The sequence below is a fragment of the Setaria viridis genome, chromosome 2 (assembly GCF_005286985.2).
Source record: "Setaria viridis chromosome 2, Setaria_viridis_v4.0, whole genome shotgun sequence".
In the NCBI taxonomy this organism is placed as follows: Eukaryota; Viridiplantae; Streptophyta; class Magnoliopsida; order Poales; family Poaceae; genus Setaria; species Setaria viridis.
The window spans coordinates 910013-929858 of NC_048264.2; the positions used below are offsets into that span (position 1 = coordinate 910013).

At 42.5% G+C, this 19846-nt stretch overlaps 4 protein-coding genes across 4 annotated transcripts; 1 reads left to right on the plus strand and 3 right to left on the minus strand.

Annotated features, from left to right (window-relative positions):
• The first annotated feature begins 5450 nt into the window (after positions 1-5450).
• On the plus strand, positions 5451-7118 carry LOC117842605 (putative disease resistance protein RGA3). The gene has a single exon (XM_072291744.1). It carries the CDS (start codon positions 5469-5471, stop codon positions 6981-6983), a length of 1515 nt encoding a protein of 504 aa, XP_072147845.1. The 5' UTR covers positions 5451-5468; the 3' UTR covers positions 6984-7118.
• A 3382-nt stretch (positions 7119-10500) lies between these two features.
• Positions 10501-12094, minus strand: LOC117844730 (uncharacterized). The gene is given in 5 exon segments (XM_072292014.1): positions 10501-10815; positions 10817-11077; positions 11080-11262; positions 11353-11662; positions 11955-12094. Coding segments are annotated over 4 exon segments (894 nt in total). The 5' UTR covers position 11662; positions 11955-12094; the 3' UTR covers positions 10501-10674.
• Positions 12095-12758: 664 nt separating this feature from the next.
• On the minus strand, positions 12759-15175 carry LOC117844728 (receptor-like protein EIX1). Its single transcript, XM_034725499.2, has one exon. It carries the CDS (start codon positions 14517-14519, stop codon positions 12906-12908), a length of 1614 nt encoding a protein of 537 aa, XP_034581390.1. The 5' UTR covers positions 14520-15175; the 3' UTR covers positions 12759-12905.
• Positions 15176-15323: 148 nt separating this feature from the next.
• LOC117844729 (T-complex protein 1 subunit epsilon) lies at positions 15324-19846 on the minus strand. The gene is made up of 9 exons (XM_034725500.2): positions 19579-19846; positions 18754-19072; positions 17963-18311; positions 17561-17693; positions 17428-17480; positions 16870-16972; positions 16269-16435; positions 16079-16192; positions 15324-15753 (listed from the first exon to the last, which is right to left on the minus strand). Exons 1-9 carry the CDS (start codon positions 19775-19777, stop codon positions 15583-15585), a joined length of 1608 nt encoding a protein of 535 aa, XP_034581391.1. The 5' UTR covers positions 19778-19846; the 3' UTR covers positions 15324-15582.

A 19846-nucleotide genomic window follows, 5' to 3' on the forward strand; every position in this document is an offset into this window, starting at 1 on the left:
CAGCTCCAAGTGCTGCACAAATGTACGGAATTTGGAAATAAAATAAGCTTATTGAGGGATGAAATTAGCCCTTGATGAATGCTTGTTTCTCACCAACTAAACAGCAGCAGCTCATTATTCACAGCAATATCTGTATAAACTCACTAAGATAATATGCCCTTAAGTTTAGCACCGATATTGCCATGCATCCATTTGGATGTTATTAAGTAACATTGACAGATGATATCTAATATTAATGAATGAAAAAGCTCACCAAAGTAATTTCTTTTTAACTATCCCTCCTACTGCATACCTTCCTGGCCTAGCTAGGCTAAGTTTTCAGAGCCCTACCATCTGAGAAAATTTAGGCAAACAATTCGGTTTTGTATCAGATTGCAATATTGCACTTTTAATAATTCGTAGTTGTTGAGCCTATCGTCCAATTTTGACGCTATTAACTAAATTATAACCCGTTCTGAATATTGCAAAACCAAGATCCGAGCAAGATTGTACCTGGCGGAGTGCAGAAGCTCATGTAAGGAATGGCGGAGTAGATGTTCTTGCCCTTGCAGACCTTCTTCACCTCATAGGTCTTTAGATCAATTGTGAAGAGCGTAAAGCCTGCCCTCAGGAAAATCACATCAACACCATCGGCGAAGCCAAACACATTAGGCGAGGTGAAGAAGGCATCATCGATCTGGGACCAGCGTCTCGAGCTCAATGACTCTGTCTTGTGTTCATCCCGCATCCACTTCAGGGCCAGCCTTCCTCCAGATGCAGAGTTTGGATTCTTGTACGGTGGCTAACGCTAGCCCACCATCGAGGATGAAATGTCGCCAGAGGTATTGTGTATGTGGCACTCCAAGTAGAGAGATCTCGTGCGATTCCAGATCATACTTTGGGAGTGTTTTTCTTGAGGGGAACCCAAAGTAGAGTGCATTCCCCACAAGCACACTGGGCATCAAGACGACATAGTCCAGGGGCAGCTCTGCGGTGATCGGCTCGCCCCAGGTACCAGCATCAGATGAGTAGGTGCAGATGAACGCCTCCCCAGAACCACCAGAGCCCGCATAAACGACGAGGAAGGGTCCGCGGTGGCAATCGAGGTGGTGGCATGGGCCGGTGGCGGCGCAGAGGACCGCCGCCGTCCAGCTGTGGGTGTACCGCCGCAGATCGGGAATGGGCAGCTCCAGCGCCTTGTCGGCGATGGGATCCCAGACCATGAGGACGTCCCCCGAGCTCCCAGGGCACTGGAGGAGGACACGGCCGTGGCGGGCGTCGAGCGGGCTGCAATCGCTGAGGTCCGCGTCCGGAGAGCAGAAGGCGGCCGTGGCGACGAAGCCGGCCGTGGCGCCCTCCGAATCGTCCGCGATGTTGCAGAGGGAGCATGGGCGGCGTGCGGTGGAGCTCGCGGTACCTGCGGAGGAAGCGGGGGCCGGAGACGAGGCGGCGCCAGCGCTTGCAGACGAGGGAGGCGCGGGCTCGTGCGGCGGGAATCCATCAGTTGCAGCTCATCTGATTCTGCTGCTCCCACCACGGCCGGCCCACCTGGTTCGGCCCAAGGTCCAGCCCAGCCTGGTGTTGGGTTGCGGCTCTGACTGGGCAGATGGGGCCTGGCCGCCTGGGCGACAGCGAAGCGGGGATTGCACAGCTGGCAGTCCTCATTTCCATCCACCGCCGCCACCAGCCCGCCGCCTCACCCTCGCCGCCGACCGCCACCACGGCACCACCTCGTCGCGAATGCGTCGCCGCTTGCCACTTTACTCCTCCCGCGACGCGACGCGACGCCCAAGCGCGGCGGTTGACACACTGAAACCGCCGTGGCACGCCCGGCAGCTTTTCGACGGAATGTCTGCCCGACGCGCACCCCGCGTCGCGGCCGAGGCTTCTTCACGCCCACGCGTGGAGGCACCTCGCAGCTGTTCATGCGGTCATGCTAATGTTGCGAACGAGACTTCTTGCCAATTTCGAGTCCATGGCATGCGGCTCAAAGACTGCTCATCAGCATTATTTAATCAGGTAATGCCTGGAGCAAAACCATTGCAAGCTTTCATAATCAATTATCATATTATCATATGAACCCATATTACGCATCCTATTACGCATGAAAATGAATATAATTCTTCGTATTAGATAAAGAACTTTATAATGGATTGAAACAATTCACATGAAAATTACATCATTCTACATTCATAACAATCACTAAAGATACATATAGAGATTACACTCATAACAACACAATAAAGATGGTACAACATAGCCGAAGATACATATAGAAATTACACTCATAAGATGGTACAACATAGCAAAATGTTCGCCCTCCAAGCCATCTCTACACTTAACTCAATCTTCTCCGAAGTCTATCGAGAGTCACCTCCACATATCCAATAGCAGAAAATAATGGCACAACAAAAGATCTTCAGATCCACGCAGTCGGGATGAATATCATAAAGGAATCTTGAAATGTTATTCTAAACATAATTTATGATATTCAGCCTAGGTTTGTGGATTCGAAGAACAGAAGACCTTAGAGTCCACACATTCTGACTGAATATCATACAGGAATCTTGAAATAATTGTTCAAACATCTTTTGGAGCAAGTGCCATGATCTTACAATAGAAGTGTGGTGGCACACAGACAATAGCTCGTCCAAACAAAAGATCTATCCACTGAGCATGGCCCACGGTGGCAAGCCAAAACTAACCAAAAGCCGCTAGGTCAAGGTCAGTAAATAAATCTTTACCTAAAGAGGATATTGGGCCAGCATACTTCTATTATGATAATTAGGCTTCAAAAGATATTTTGATAATTATTTCAACATTCTTTTATGATATTCGGCCAGAGTTTGTGGACTCGAAGCTCTTCTATTCTACTATTATTTTCTGCTACCGGAGGAGCGGAGGTGACTCTCCGTGGACTTCGGAGAAAATTGAGTTATGTGTAGAGAATAGCATAAGCATGTTATGTTAACTGGGATTGGAGGAACGGAGGTGGTACATCCATTGCCGGTCTATCTGTATCATATTACATGGAAAATAAACATAGGGTTTCATATAGGATTATTGTTTATAATATTTAGTTCTTGCATTAAACACGAGATAAATAAATTGTTGGTCAAACAAATACAATTATTAATTGTTAAACTATAGTGACATGGAAAATGTAGCAATGACCGAATTCTATTTTCTTACACCTACAATTTATTTACCTTAATTTTCTTACAAAGACTAAATAGTAAAAATATATTTACTCTAATTTTTTTTCTCATACATAATATTGAAAATCCTTTCCATTCTACCTCATATTTACTCTCCGTTTTCTCCTTCACATTCTAGCAAACTATCCATCTCCATTCTACACATCAAGTTGTCTTAACTAATACGAATCATATATAACAAGCACACTATCCATCACATTCTAACTCAAAAACATGTATAAATAAAAATCCTCTCCATTCTCCCTCATTCTAACCAACTCATTTTTCTCCCTCTCTAAACCATAAAACAAAGCATAACAACAATAAATGAATGGAGGATGAAGAGCTAACCTTCACAACACTTTGGATAAGTGAAATCCTCATGGAAATGAGGAAAAAAATCGGGCAGCGCCTCCCCTAGGCTTGCTTCGGCGTCATGGAGAGGAGGATGAAGCTCTCTGTCTTATGGAGTGGAGTGGTTCGGGCTCGAAGAGGAAGAAAGATCTCTATCTTGCGATTATATAGGCGAGGAGCTTTTGTTCCGGTTGAAAATTCCAATAGGGATAAAAGCAAACCTCTTTTTATCCTAGTTGGGAGTTTACTCCGGGTTGGAAGCTCCAACCGGGACAAAAGCTGGTTGTGATCCTAGTTGGTGGTTCGTCAAGTGCATCACAAAACAGTATGTTTCAGCCAGCTTTTCTTCTCCCTTCTCTCGACTCCCGATCCTCTAGTAACTTCTATGCAACTTCTTTGCAAATCGGGCCTGCAACTGCTGGTCTCCTGCAGTCAAGCATCCTATTATTGTTGGACTTTGTGTCCGACAGTAAAATTAGGAGATACACCTAAGGACTGTCGGCACTTAGATTTCGACGCTGTCGCGCTCCAAGTTAGAATTATTCTTTGTTTTAAAATTAGCAGTTAGGTTGTTGGAAGTTTGAAACTGGGGCTTTATACTGAGCAACATATCCATATGTTTATAAATATTTTGGATCAATGGTCGACATAAAAAGTGGATAAAATGAACTACATTGGTATTTTGCGTAAATAATTAATTTGGGACGAGAAATAAACAAGAGCGCTGTGCCGTTGTATACATTCTCATCAGATGAGAGGTGGTCAACAAAATCCCAATGCTTTCATGCAAGTAGCCAAGTATACAGATGAAAACAGAGAAAAGCAATTTGATACACGAGTTTGATGTTTCATGTAACATCCTTCTCTGAATGCTAGCTCACCATCCGCAAAGCCATGGTCACACAAGAACATAATCAATTGTTCCAAAATGATCATGGACCCTTTCAGCCTTGCAAACATGAGCAACAAAACGTGCTCTTGCAGTCCAGGCGTCATCATGGGCATGATTAGCTCTTCCACGTCAAGGACCATTCATCTTAAAACGCCAATCATCTTTCACACTTGTTCCAAAATCTCTACACGTATTTTACTCTTCAGAGAAACTGATGACCTGACCTTTGTCCTCCTCTTTGGAGAAAGACCATGTATTGTGAAGGCGATCCTCCACGTCGGTGCCGTTTGTCTATAATAAGCCAGGACTGCAGAAAGAAAAAAAATCTCTATTTGGGGACTCTTTCTTCTTCAGGAAAATACCAGCAGGTGGACGAGAGGGGGACAAGAAAGGATACTAGGTCAGTCAAGTCAACTCCAGTGGTCTAAGTCACCTACCAGCTGACAAAGGTACAGCTCTTGACTCTCGAGTCTTTGGCTAGTCACGCAGAGCCCATCACCATCGAAGTAACTTCTTTGCAAATCAGCCCTGCGACTGCTGTTCTCCACTTCCATTAAATCCTTGTTTTGCCCTGTTTCTAGTCTTGATCAAACACTATTTCAGTTTTCACATAAACAGAAAGCACACGCGGCATGTCCCTTCTCCATTGCAGCACCTTCTCATGAGGAGTCTAGCTTGCATTATATATGGAAATGCTACTATACTATCAGCTATTTTAAGAGAATCAAGCTCACCACTTATGACCATTGCCTTCGTGATCGTCATATGGTAGCTGGTCACTGATCGATGCACAACAGCAGAATAGTGAAAAATTAAAAATGGTATTAAACGAAACACTGGTTTTGTCTTACGAAGGTTGATGTGGAACACGTCCGCAAAATCTTTTGCCCGTCTTCCAAGATATTCCCAACACCGTGTGAAAGGCTTAGTCAAAGAAAAGAATGAAGACCATGCACCACCTGAAAGGGAGAGACTACACTATATATATAACTCCTCTCAGCTTTGTTTGATCCCCAAACCACCTTGCAACCGTGTTATTTCCCAAAATGGAGACAATCATCTCCGTCGTCATGGGTGAACTTGTTAATAGATCAATCTCCTTCTTGATTGACAGATACTTGAAGCCTGCAGCATCATCGAAGGGGAAGAACAGGGAGAGGTTGCAATGGATGCTTATGCGTGTTCGTGTCACTGTCGAGGAGGCAGAGGTGAGGCGCATCACAAACGAAGCAATACTTCAGCAACTGAAAATGCTAAAAGAAGTTATGTACCGAGGTTACTACATGCTAGACACCTTCATACAGCAAGCCCAAGAAGAAGAGAAGAAGGGCAATGGCCGTGGTGCGAGCCGCTCCTTATCCTTGTCTAAATTCAGTTCTGCTAAGCGTGTTCGTCTCTCTTGCAGAAGTAAATATGGTATAAAAGAGATAGAAGATATGCTTGAATGTTTAGAGGTCGCCATTGCCGGTATGAGTGAGTTTGTTATTTTCCTGAGAAACTACCCTCCTATGTTTCGCCAGCCATATAGCACATATCTGTTTATTGAAAACTGCATGTTTGGGCGCCAAGTGGAGATGGAACGGGTCATTAACTTCTTGCTGCATGAAGAACCTCCTGTTGATGGAAAAATTGGCGTCCTACCTATTGTTGGTCCAGGAAAAGTTGGAAAAACTACTCTTGTTGAGCATGTTTGCCGCGACGAAAGGGTGCGTAATCACTTTTTTCGTATTGTTCTCTTAAACGATTATGATTACAGAGAAGAAAGGCAGTGTTCCTTAAGAGATCAAGGCAGAATCAAATATCAAAATGATGACTCAAATGAAGAAATATTTCTGGTTATTGTTGAATTAGTTGGGATTGTTGATGAGAGTGCATGGAGAAGATTGCACTCTGCTTATCAAAATAGTGTTTCAACCCGCAGTAAAATTATAGTCACAAGCCGGTCAAAGGATATCATAAACTTTGGAACAACGCAAGCTCTTAGCTTGAACTTTTTGTCACAAGAAGCATATTGGTACTTCTTCAAGGCACTTCTATTTGGAAGTGCAGACCCTGAAGAGCAACCGAAGTTAGCATCCATAGCAGTGACAATACTTGATGAGCACTTTGACCAAGGCATATATGCACCGTTCGCTGGGACTTTCATAAGTTTAAACAACTTAGCTAACCTGTTAAAGGCTATTCCTGGTGCTCATAATTGGCGCAAGATTCTTGAATGCATCAAGGAGAACAGGCGGCAAAATGAACGTTTATCTAGAAGAAGCCTAAGTGATTTTGGAATGGAAAATGATCGTATATTTCTTCGCAGAGTAACTGAAACTATTCAATATTGTGTTGTTCATAACCAATATCGTATAGGGCTTGACGATGAAGAGGCTCCCAACATAACTATGATAGATATTATTTCTATGAAGTTTCCGCCTCGTGGAAAATTTGAGATACTACTTTGGAAATCCCACTTGCCGCCATATCACAAACATATATATAGTTGCGAGATTTTTGAGTTTGAGGGCAATGTTATCAGGGATATGGAGGGTCGGAAGAGGAAAAATCTGAGTTAGTTCTACTACTGGATAACACTCTGTACATGTGAATCAATCATAATGTGATTCATGTTTTTCTCTCAAATGTAGGTACTGTACTGTAGGGTGTAATTGTAGGTTATAAGTGTGCATCTTTTCTACTTCCTTACCTACCTTTGCTAAGATAATGGAATGATTGATTCAATAGTTTTTGTTGTGTACCTGTGTTTGTGCTATGTGCATCCGTAGTCACTGAGCAAACTTTTTACCATCGCAGCACCTTCTCGTGCGGAGTCCAGCCTGGGGTATATATGAAAATGCGACTGTCAACTATTTTAAGAGAATTTACCACCACAATGGCCGTTGGCTTCATGATCATCATGATGCACACGCAGCAGAATAGTGAAACACTAGAAACCGTGTTAGCTGGAACATTGGTTTTTGGGTTTTATGATAAGTTTAACGTGAGCCACATCTATCTACTGAATCTTTACTTGTTATAATTTTTAATTCCATCTGAAAGGTTTATGAAAGGAAAAAAAATGAAGATTCTGTACACTGTAACTCTCAGCCTTATCTGATCCACCAACTGAAGTATTTCCCAAAATGAAGACAATCATCTCTGCAGTTAAGAGTGTTCTGAAGAATCAAATGAAGTCAGTCTCGAATCTCAAATATCGAAGTCCCTGAAGTACAGCTCTGAACGTTGCTGTAGAAATCCTTGATGGATAATATATAATACAGCTGAACTAATACAGTGCAGAGGTGTTTGAGAGCACTAATTTCCCATGTATCCTGAGCAACATATGTTCTTTGACAATACCAAAAACTAAAAAAGAAATAAAAATGCAGCAGTCACCAGCACATCATGGCACAGATGTTTCAGATGAGAGCTCTTTAAAAGTTAGGAGCCAGATGAGGGGTTCGTTGGAGTTGATTTACACACATGCAGATTCAGCGTACATAAAACTTCATAGCAACTAGTGATGCTTGGCCCTTGGAGTCTATGCGGCAGTGCCTACTCTGATGGGCCATGCATGCTTCAGTGACGGTGAGTACCCACCACCATTCGAGCCTGTTCAAAGGGCTCATCATTTAAACAGAGGGCTCATTCCAATACATTTGTTGGTTGACTAGTTAGTTGACTTGCCTGCTTCCTGAAAATGACCAACATTTTGCTTGTTTCAGGCCAGTTGAAGTTGCAATGGGGAAACAAATCTGCTACATAAAGAAAGGAGGGAAGGGAAGATTCAATGTCAAATATATATCTGGTGTGGTGCCGGCGTCAGCAAGTTTGTTAGGACAGTGCTAGCTCTTGTTGGTAGAGCTGATTCGATTCTGGTTGTTTAGTGTAGCTGAACTTTGACGATTTTTCGTGTGCGTGCGCCCGGTTGGCCCGCGATGTAACAAAAACGTTATTCTCCTTCTTAATACAAAGATACTAAAACCCGGAGGAGATTGGGTTGGTCCACTTATGGAATGTTTGGTTTGAGAAATCATCTCATCGTAGATGTCTGTGGTGCATTAGGAGGTAGATCCGATGAATTTTGGTAGGATGGCCCCATTACTCATGTGTAAATGATGTTCATAATCTGAGGAAGGAATGAGGTGGTGATGGATCTTCCTTTCAAAAAAAAAGGTGGTGATGGACCATTCTATTTCTCAAACCAAACAAGAATTTAAGTGAGATTACGATATACCATTGGCAATTGGTTTTATTTAGAGTGTCAGCACCGGAATCTGCCTCATGCTTATGTTTAGGGTTCTATATGGTGTTGGACCGACCTGGCTTAGGGTCCAGGGTAGCCTTAGGGTCTGTTTGGTTGGGCTGTGGCTGTGAAAAAAGCTGTTGTGGGCTGTGAGCTGTGGAAGAAGCAACTGTGAGCTGTGAAAAAGCTGAAAGCCGTTTGGTTGAAACGGCTGTGAAACTGCATGTTTGGCAAGAAATGTCTGTAATGCCCCTGGAAGGTCTAAGGGACCGTTACTATGCAAATTGATCGTAACACACCGTGTTGTTCATTGAATCACATGTAAACTACCATTTTAGAAAGGAAAACTTAATTTTTTTTAACTTTTGCATCCACCATTACCATTGGTCCACATGAATACAAAGATAACATTTGACAAAGGACATATGGTTCATATAATAATGTCCACCATTAACATATGGTTCACATAATTATCTCCCTCTCACACTAACCAAAGCATCAGCTATTCTACTGCGAATGGTATTGATGGTATCCTCATTCTCCCCATCTGGACTCTCATCTCCTTATGTTTGGGTTGTGCCACATGTTTGTTGTAGTAGGTAGTCCTCATCAGCATCACATTCTATCGAACTCTTTATCATGCAAATTGCTCTCACGAATAAAATTATGCAATGCCATACAAGCAAGAATAATACGCTTCTGAGTACGAGGGAGAAACTTGGCATGTCCTTCAAAATACGCCACTTCTACTTCAAGACTCTGAAAGCCCGCTCAATGACATTTCGAAGGGATGAATGCAAGAAATTAAAAATCTCGTACTTCCCTTGAGGAGGACGCCCAGAATGAAGCCAGAATTCTGGTATATGGTATGTGCTTCCATTGAAAGGGGCAAGATATCCTACTCGGTTTGGATAACCAGAGTCCACCAGATAATATTTTCCTATAAAACTAAATCAAATCAGCAAAGGAAAACAATAATAGAACTATTACTAACTCTTAAGGAATAGTGTATACCTTTGGGAGCCACGGGAAATGAAGGAAAATTCGCTAATGCATGATTGAGGATCCGCGTGTCATGTGCAGAACCCAGCCAACCAGCAACCGCAAAGATAAACCTCATATCAAAGTCACAAACAGCTAGCACATTCTGAGATGTATATCCATGTCAACATGTGTGGTTAACCACTTCCTCTGCTGGAATGGCAACTTTAACATGTGAACGGTCTATAGCTCCAATAACGCCTTTGAAATAAGCCCAGAAACAGTCCTCTTTCACCCTTTCATGCTCAGTACAGAAAGTTGGATCTCTTGGTTTGATATTGTCCTTTGCTAACTTGCGCAAACAATTCAATACTTCATGAAACTTGGTGTGAACTATCTATAGCAACCGTGTAAAACGATTTTCAGCTTGTGAAAATGATTGGGGTCCTCCGACGATCCATAGAAACATCACCAATGACTCAATTGATGAAACATTGTTAGTTAAGGTCAAACTGTAATTCGAGATGAGCAAATCATGTAGTGCCATGAAAATATCAGTACTCATTCGAAACATCTTATAAAAGTACCTCGGACGACCAAAGCACCTCATAACCCATTAAAGTCCAGTTTTTGATGTTTCCCTGTATTCTGCTTTGTTGAAATACCATTTCGTGTACATGTTTCCCATTTGACCAATGATAGCAACCTGCTGGGAAAGTTCAACTAGAAGCAATAATCCCTTGTACCCCTTTTTGGCCAATTCTTCCATGTTGGCATCCATCTACAGACACAAGTTCAATTATTCCATTCAGATAGCAGAAGCACATAACCAAATATATGAACATCATATGGATGGACAACACAAATATATGAACATCATATAAACATATAACCAATGTTTCTCAAATAGTCTCAACAAATATTGGTTCACAGGCAACTAATGGTTCTCAACAAAGGCAAATAACAGACAACTAATCATTCTCAACAAAGAAAAATAAACAAATATTGGTTCACAATACTAGATAAATTAGGGAATAATTCTACTGACGCTTCAACAGCTTCTTTTCATGCTCTCTCTCAATCAAATCAAACCTTCCTTCTTTTGTTTCCAGGGAGCTAAAGACCTCCCTAAATTCAGGTTTGATGATCAGGAAGGTGGTTGTGTGCATTAGAACAGTTTTTTTCTTGCACTCCACAATCTTTCCCCATCTTCATGACCTCTGAAATGCTTGGGACTGGATTGGTTGGAGTAGATGAAGCTTCAACACTTGAGGATATCTTATCTGCTGCTGTTTCTATCTTCAAACATGTGTTCTTGTACAGTTGAAAGAATGGGTTCTTCTCATGCTTCTCTTCAATAGAACTAGAGTGTTCCTTGCGTTTCTTTTTCCCTGGCTTTGATTTCTTCAAAGCAACCAACTTCACATCATCAATGTCTTGAGTTTTTTTACCTCACTCACATCGTCACCACTTGACTCATCAGAGAATATATCTCCAGGGCAGGACGCACTAGCACCACTGATATGTATCTTATCAAACAATATATGCAGATCATCAAGGTGCTTTGGCCCTTGTTTTCTAAACCTCACATGGTTGCATTTGATACCTTTCTCAGGATTATTGCACCTCTAAAATTAAATGAAACAAATGGTTAATTAGCAAGTAACACAATATGAAAGAATTAAAAATGAATAATCAATAATGAGTACAATGCTTACAGCTAGGTGTTCATCCCACCATTCTTTAGAGCACTCAACAGTTTGCTTTGCCTCATTCCATCCAAGCCCAGTTGCACTATTCTTCAACTCTATGAACCATGTATATTCCTTTATCATATTGTCCCACTTGTTCTTCAGTTGTTTCTTTGTTAGCTTCTGACCAGTTTTTTCTTCATGCTTAGATATAACATTTTTCCAACCAGTTCTATTGAAAAATCCCAACGGCCTATTCCCAGCTTTTATCTCTCCTTTACAGATATCAATGAAATGACTCGTATTGGCATCAGACCAATCTGCCTTATCAGCCATTCTTGAATGAAGAAAAAAAACTTTGATTCAATTCAGTTACCATAACATGACTACAAGCATCACATCAATTTCATATGGACAGTACTAAGAAATTTGATTGCTTCTAAATTTCATATGAACAATACTAGCACCAATCGAGCACCCAATAATATATGCAAATCGAGCACCAATCAAGCACCCAATAATATATGCAAATCGAGCACCAATCAAACACCCAATAGTTTCAGTCCTATTTATTAAGCATGTTGCACTAATCAAATCAATGAGGAAGAAATAGAGGGAGTTTTAGCTACCTGGGTAGGGGATCCGGCCTACACGCCTACAGATCGGGAGGATTTGATCGGATTTTGAGCAGAAGGGGAGCAGTGACGGAGATGGATGCAGATCCCAGCGCGGCCACCAGGACAAAGCGCGGCCACCAGGTAGTTTGATGATAAATTCAAATTTATTAAGGCATCGAGGGAAGTGATACCCGAGGGAACTTCACCAGTTAAGGAGTTGCCTGATAAATCAATGCCCATGTAATATGCCAATCCTGCTCCATATTTAAGTTGCTGCCCTTTTGTTATTATTGACAATACATCTTCGAATTGATTTACCATAGTGGTAGATCCGGTTTCATTTCCAAATCGATATGCATATAAACCTGGAGTCTGCAAACCCTTCTTAGTCATACCAGTTAAGTTTGATATATGACACGGTATAACACCAGATAATGTTGTTACTTGACAGATCCAAGTATTGAAGATGGTTAAGATATGTAATTTCTACAGGAATGTTCCCAGAAAACATATTGTGGCTTAGTCGTAGAAACTGTAATTCGTTCACCTCCCCAATCCAGTCAGGCAACCTTCCAAAGAATTTGTTCCATCCAAGATCTAAGAAGCCTAGATGAGTGCATTTACGCAAAAATGCAGGGAAATATCCTGACAAACTGTTATTGGATAATTGCAGGAAACTTATGTCCTTGAACTCAAAACAATGAGGAATTTTGCCCTCCAAAACATTACTTGACAAGTCGAGATCGAGCAGTTCTTTCAGTGTACAAAATGATTCTGGAATGCTACCACCAATTTGATTTGAGAACATAAGCAGTATCTTGAGTTGTGGAGCTTCAATTGATGGTAGTGGTCCTGAAAATGAATTTCTAGAGATGTCTAATATGGTGATATTTCTCGGAAACTGTCGTATTTTTCCAGTAAGCTGGTTTGAACTGAGGTTAAGCATTAGGAAGGACATGCCACTCAAATCTGCCGGCAAGCACCACTTAACTGGTTGTTGGAGATGTCAATATCTGTTGCCAGTGAAAATGTTTGCCAGAACCAATTAGGAATCTTGTCTATTAGAGCATTGCTTGAAAGATCAAGTTCAGTTATTTCAAGCTGTTGCTGAAGCCTGAAGGGTGGAAACCAATGTGCACCTACTACAACCTTCAAATTATTGGAAGCCAGGTTTAGTTTCTTTAAGCTGATTAGACCTGCAAAATGTTCTTCTGTAATGATACCATTCAAGTTGTTGTTGCTTAGATCCAAAGAAGTCAAATTGGTCAAGGCTCCAATTTTGTTGGGTATAGTTCCGTTAAGGTGATTGTTGCCAAGGTGAAGGGCAGTTAGGCTAGATAGATACCCAAGCTCCGGTGGGATGCTTCCAATGAGGTTGTTGGCACTGAGGTCAAGAATAATCAAGTTGGTGAAGTTCCCGGTCAAATTTGGCAGGGTTCCAGTGAAATTATTGTCTCTGAGATGTAGCTCCAGCAAATTGTCCCATGTGCATTGTGGCAACCTCTCCATCAACTTAATTCCATTATCGCTGAGGTCTAAGATTTCCAAACTGCAAAGATTGTTATAGTTTCCTTTCATCACCAGGTTGTTCTGAAGACCTTTCATCAACAGGCGGGAGTGAAGGCTATATGATAAATCAAGCACCTGGAGGGATGACATGTTTTCTAACGCGTCATGAAATTCGCCAAAAAATCTGTGAACACTAATATCGAGGTACTTGAGGCTTGTCGCTTTCCAAAACCAACAATATGAAATTTCGTGGTCGAAATTATTCGAAGAAAGATCAAGCTTCTGGAGCTTTGTGAGATTCATATGTGGAAGTGATTGGTTTGCGCTTTCAAGGGAGCAGTCCCGAAAATCAATGACTCTTAGCGATGGAATCCCATTGAGTATTTGAGGCCAGTCAGATATTTGTGAAAGATTTACATGTCTCATGCTTAGGTGCTGTAGCGAATGAAGATTTTTTAACCAGTTGATGTCCGATGAGTATTTCATGGAATAAGGATCATTGAAGCCAAGATCAAGGTACTGCAACCTAGACAGGTTACCAAGCTGAGGTGGAACTTCACCAAAGGATGGTATGAAAGAAAGGTTCAGATATCTCAAATTCTTCATCGAGCCCAAGAATGAAGGTATATTCTTTCCATACTCTACCAAGCAATTTCCACTAAGGTCCATGTGCTCTAGTTGTTCTAGGTGGAGCAAAGAGGAACTTATCTCGCCGGATAAAGCGTTGTCATCTTCGCACACCGGAACACGGTGGAGGTCTGTTTTCTCATTGCGAAGGCGAAGCTCGAGGACTCGGCCGGTCTCGTTGCTGCTGCACCTGACACCTGTCCACTTGCAGCAGTCTCGGCCGTGCCATGAAGCGAGGCGATTGGCGATGTCGACTGTGATGCCCTTCTTGAAGGAGAGCAAGGCGGCCCTCTCAGCGGGAACGCAACCGCCATCGGGATGCTGTTGTCCTAGTGCACCACAAGTAGTCAGGAGCAAGATGGTGAGGAGGAGGAGGTGTGGAGGATTGGTTGTGACATGCATGGTGGAGAACAACAGGGCTACTAGCTGCGGCTGATGCATATGATGAAGTAAACACACATGCAGATTCAGCAGGCATAAAACTTCATAGCAACTAGTGATGCTTGGCCCTTGGAGTCTATGCGGCAGTGCCTACTCTGATGGGGCCATGCTTCAGTGACGGTGAGTACCCACCATTCGAGCCCCTGTTCAAAGGGCTCATCATTCAAACAGAGGACTCATTCCAATACATGTGTTGGTTGACTAGTTAGTTGACTTGACTGCTTCCTGAAAATGACTCAACATTGCTTGTTTCAGGCCAGTTGAAGTTGCAATGGGGAAAGGAATCTTCTGCTACATAAAGAAAGGAGGAAAGGGAAGGGAAGGTTCAATGTTAAGTATATTGAATGGATGTATAAAAAGACTGATGTGAAAGACACTAAAACCCGCGAGGAGATCGGTGTTTGGTTTGATAACTAATGTCACATAAACTTATGGGATGTTTGGTTTGAGAAATCATCACATCTTAGATGTCTGGTGCATCAGGAGGTAGATCCAATGAATTTTGGTAGGATGGCCCCATTACTTGTGTGTAAATGATGTTCATAATCTGAAGAAGGAATGAGATGGTGATGGACCATTCCATTTCTCAAACCAAACAAGAATTTAAGTGAGATTGCGATATACCATTGGCAATTGGTTTTATTTAGACTGTCAGCACTGGAACCTGCCTCGTGCTTATGTCTAGGGTTCCATGTAGTGTTGGACCGACCTGGCTTAGGGTCCAGCCAGGGTAGCCTTAGACATAGTGGCGCGCTTTTGGATTGTAACGCCGTCCAGAAGAGATAGTTTCCGAAGGATCTGAAATGGACAAGGCTTCAACAAAAGCCGTGAAAACTCTAACAAAGAAACAATACTGCAAACATCTGAAGAGGTAGGCTAATAGCAAGCGTATCCTTCGGTCCTATCATGCAATACAAACAATCTCGCAAGCATCACACAAAAACAGGTAGGCAGCTCATCGAATGCAACAAGCGGACCCCAGCAAATCACCACCACCCCAGCAATGCCTGCCTAATAGACTGAACTGCCATCAAGCATAGCTGCCCGTCGCCGCTCGGGTTCATCAGTATTCGGATGGTGAGATGACGTCGTCAATCTTGAGGATCATCTTCACCACCTGAGTGGCAAGTAGGATCTGCTGCTGCTTGCCGATCAGTGTCTCGAAGACGTTCTGTTCTTTCATGTCGTTCGTGCCAACGTCATTGCAGTCGATGCCGCAGTGGGGATTGCTCTCCTGCAAAGGTGTTCAGTAGTCGCGTGTGTCACTGGAGTTTCCAAACAATAATTTTTACAAGGAATGAAACTGCAAGAAAACCATTTAGCAACACTACAAAGAGCTTTAGTGATAAATCAAGTGCAGCAACAACCACATTAAGTGTTATACGGTACAAGAGCATGCACTATAGTTAGTGACACAAAATGTCAATTAAAATCACCAAACCCAAGAGTTGGGAACGATCAGACTGAAAAGTGAAGAAATCCACAGCCATTGCATGGTATCAAGATGCCACAGCTACTAAAAAAACATATTTCAAGAAACAATGTACAAAGTGCGATACCTTTACTTGTTGAGCTTTTACTGCAGTTAAAGTGTCAATTGGTGGCAAACCACTGTTTTCAGCCAAGGCTAGTGGAACAGCATCTAATGCATCAGCAAACGACCTGATAGCATACTGTATAAAAAAAAGCTTGATCAGAAGGTACAAATTGCATCCTTTTTCATAGAAAAATTTCAAAGCCAACACATACCTGCTCAACTCCAGGGTGCCGATCTGCAGCGGTTTCAACAGCAATTGAACAAGATATCTCTGCTGAGCCGCCACCATACACAATTGAGTTATTGCGGATTAGATTCCTTGCCACACAGAGAGCATCATGAAGACTGCGCTTGGTCTCCTCAATCATCATTTTGTTTCCTGTACAGCAGCAGTTAGTTTTATCACCAAATTAGGAAATATCCTCAAGCATAGGTGATGACTCAAATGAGTTAATTCAAGATATGATATTAGAAAACAACCAGCATAGTTTTCATAAGTTTATTGTCCTCCTAATCTTTTTGTAAGTCCCACTGCACAAATTTATTACAGTCTGGGTTCATGATGCAATATTATTACAAAAAGTTATTTAGGTCTTTGATGGATAGTCCAATCAGAATAGTGAAATCACCACATGGCATTGCTCTGACAAAAAAATATACAATCACTTCACTTTTTATCCAGTATGAACTATGGAGTGTCTCCAAGTAAGATTAAAAAAATTGATGCATTAAACAGGCATGACCTAGTAAAGGAGATGAACTCGTGTATATGTTATTATGAAGGAAGAAAAAGGATAATACATCAGGACATACCACCACGAATGAAAATAGTTACAGCTCTGGAATTGGCACACTGCTCAATGTAAAGCATCCGGTCCTTCGTTGTTCCGAAGGACTTCTCTCTGACTAATCCAGCCTATTCAAAAAGAGCAAGCAAAATATGTAAGATATCACAACTTGCAATACAATAAGGTCACTGCAGAGTATTTTCTATGTATGATAAAATTCAATGGGCCTTTCAAGTCACGTGGTCAAGAAACAATAGCTAAATCAAACACCTATGCTACCAAGAATGGGATGATAATTAACCTTGATGGATATTATATATTCAGTTTATTGGCTAGCTAAAATCAAATCCTCCTTCAAAAACTCACATGAACCAGTTAAAATTCAGTATATATATAGCAGCAATAAGACTATAAGAGTGCACCTGTCTATCCAACTAATAATGCTCATTATACAGAGTCATTAACAATCAATCAGTGGCTTCAAAATATGATAAAAATAGAAGGGCAAGTATTGTATCCACAAATGATCTCTGACTAACTGTGTAAATGAACACCACACTAATATGATACAGAAGAGTGATACCTTCCCAAGCTTTTCAGGACTCAACTCCTCGAATCTCGGAACAATCCGTCCTCCTGCACTCAGCTATGTTAGGTACTGGACAAAATCAAAAGCCATCTATAGTCATACAAGATTGAGATATAGGCATGTTGACCTGTAGCAATGGCAATCAATTCCAATTCAACACCACCAACCCATCTCACAGCTGGCAGATTTCTGTTCATCAACAAATGATTGGCTTCATCATCGAAGCCCCATTGACAAATAACCAGGGTCGCGCCAGCATCCTACCAAAAAATTTTGAATTAAATTTAGCAAAGCAAACATCGGGAAACCGATAACTGGAAGAGGATGTCTTTCAGAATTTTATCACTGTAATTACTACAAAGTGACAGGAAACAAATGGAATCTAAGCAAAATAACAACATAAATATTTTAATTACAGATCACACATCCAGATAAACGTGATAGTTATGCACTTACAAAACATTATACTCAGCCACTCAGGTATTAACAACATTGATATTCTGTGTTATTTGAACAGTTTAGAGTTTACCTTGCACTTCTGAACCATTTCGTCAAAGTATTTCTGCTCTTGTTCACGCAGCGTCTGGAATTTCTCTACAGTGTCAATGTCAACCTTATGCTTTGTCTTAGGCTTCGGGGGCTCGAATGGGCACGTTAGGATGGCAATCTTAGCATCCTCAATTCTCTTTGGCATTTGTGGGTGGCTCATATCTTTGTCAACAACAATTCCATATATAAGCTCAGTGTCCTCCAGCTTCCCACCAACCTTGCCTTCTACTTTAATTAAATCTAAGTTAACATCCTTCCTCTCCAAATCAGCAACTGCAAGGACTGCTTTGACAGCAATCTCTGCCAGTGCCCGCTTGCAACGGTTAACACTGCAGAATAAGAACAATGGAGACATCAGAAATGTTTTTTTTGTACAGTGAATCTACTGGAATCATTCGAAGAGTAGAAAATATCTTTTCTGGTAGATAAACAGGAGGTGCAAAAACTTCGTTCTAGGTGAAGAACTGCATAGTTGATAATGTTCTTAAGGACTAAAAATAAGAGGGAAAAAAGGTTCACAAATGAATCAATGATTAGTAACATGTGAGAACCACTAAAATCTTCTAACCTAGTCCTATTAGGCTGGCTCAGATAAAATGGAAAAGCCTCAAAAGTTTCACAGCAGGTACCACTTGCCTAACAGAAATTTTTCTGTTATGCTCCTCCAAGAAACTATGTAAACAATAACCATAAGGCCATAAATGAAAATAGTAAGTTCTGTATCATAAAGCTAACTGATTGAACCGAATATCTCAGTTCATTATGACTTACATCTTTGACGATAGAGTTGTCATGCAGGTCTGAACCAGTGGCTCAATGTTGTCGGCAGTGAACTCATACTTATGGGAGATGCGCTCTAGGTGCTCAGACGCTATCCTTGACGCCATCTCATAGCCTTCAGCAACCCTAATTGGGTGAATACCACGCTCCAGAAGCTTCTCAGCCTGCTCCAGGAGAGCCCCTGCCATGACGACAACCCCCGTGGTACCATCCCCGATTTCATAGTCCTGGCTGCGTGACAGCTCCACCATCAGCTTGGCAATCTGGTTGTCAACATCCATCTGCTCCAGGATCGTCGCCCCATCATTCGCTGGAATTCACAAGGTAGCGCACTTTCAGTAAGCAAAGTAATAGAAGAGGAAATGAACTGCGAGATAACTTATATATACAACCCTGAAGTCTGAACCAGCGAACAGTTAGATAGCACTTGCAGTAAACCAAACTAGATCTCCAGAAGTCCAGATCAACACTTCATGTCCCAATCGATCCATTGCAAGGATCCTAAACTGTAACTGTAGGGGCGCTTGAATTGAGCATAACAGCAGCAAATGAGGGGCGAAACAGCTTGTAAACGTAGGCTGGCACTAAAATGGGATCATGAACAGCTACAGGAATTGTGTAGTTGCCAACAAACTAGACGCCGCCTTGACTAAATCAAGAGCAACGGCCCTGCGCAACCCTAGATCTCTCGCCCAGCACGCGCCACTAAAACCCTAGCGCCCCCCCCCCCCAACCCCAAATCCCAACCCTAAGCTAAACTGGGAGCTACCGTCCACACAGACAAGGAAAGAAAAAAGCAGCGAAGCAGATGCGTACTGATGGTGACGTCGCCGTCGGGGGACTGGAGCATCTTGTCCATGCCCTTGGGTCCGAGCGAGGTGCGGAGGATCCGCGCGACGGCCTTGCCGGCGGCTATGTTGGCCTTCTGCGCGTCGAGGCCGCGCAGGCGCGTCTTCTGCTCCTGCTCCCGGAGGATGATGAAGGGGCGCCCGAACTCATCGAAGGCGAGCGCCATGGCCGGCGCCCGGATCGGAGGGGGAGGGGGAGGCGGCGGCGCGGGTGGAGTGCGGGCGGGGAGGGAGGG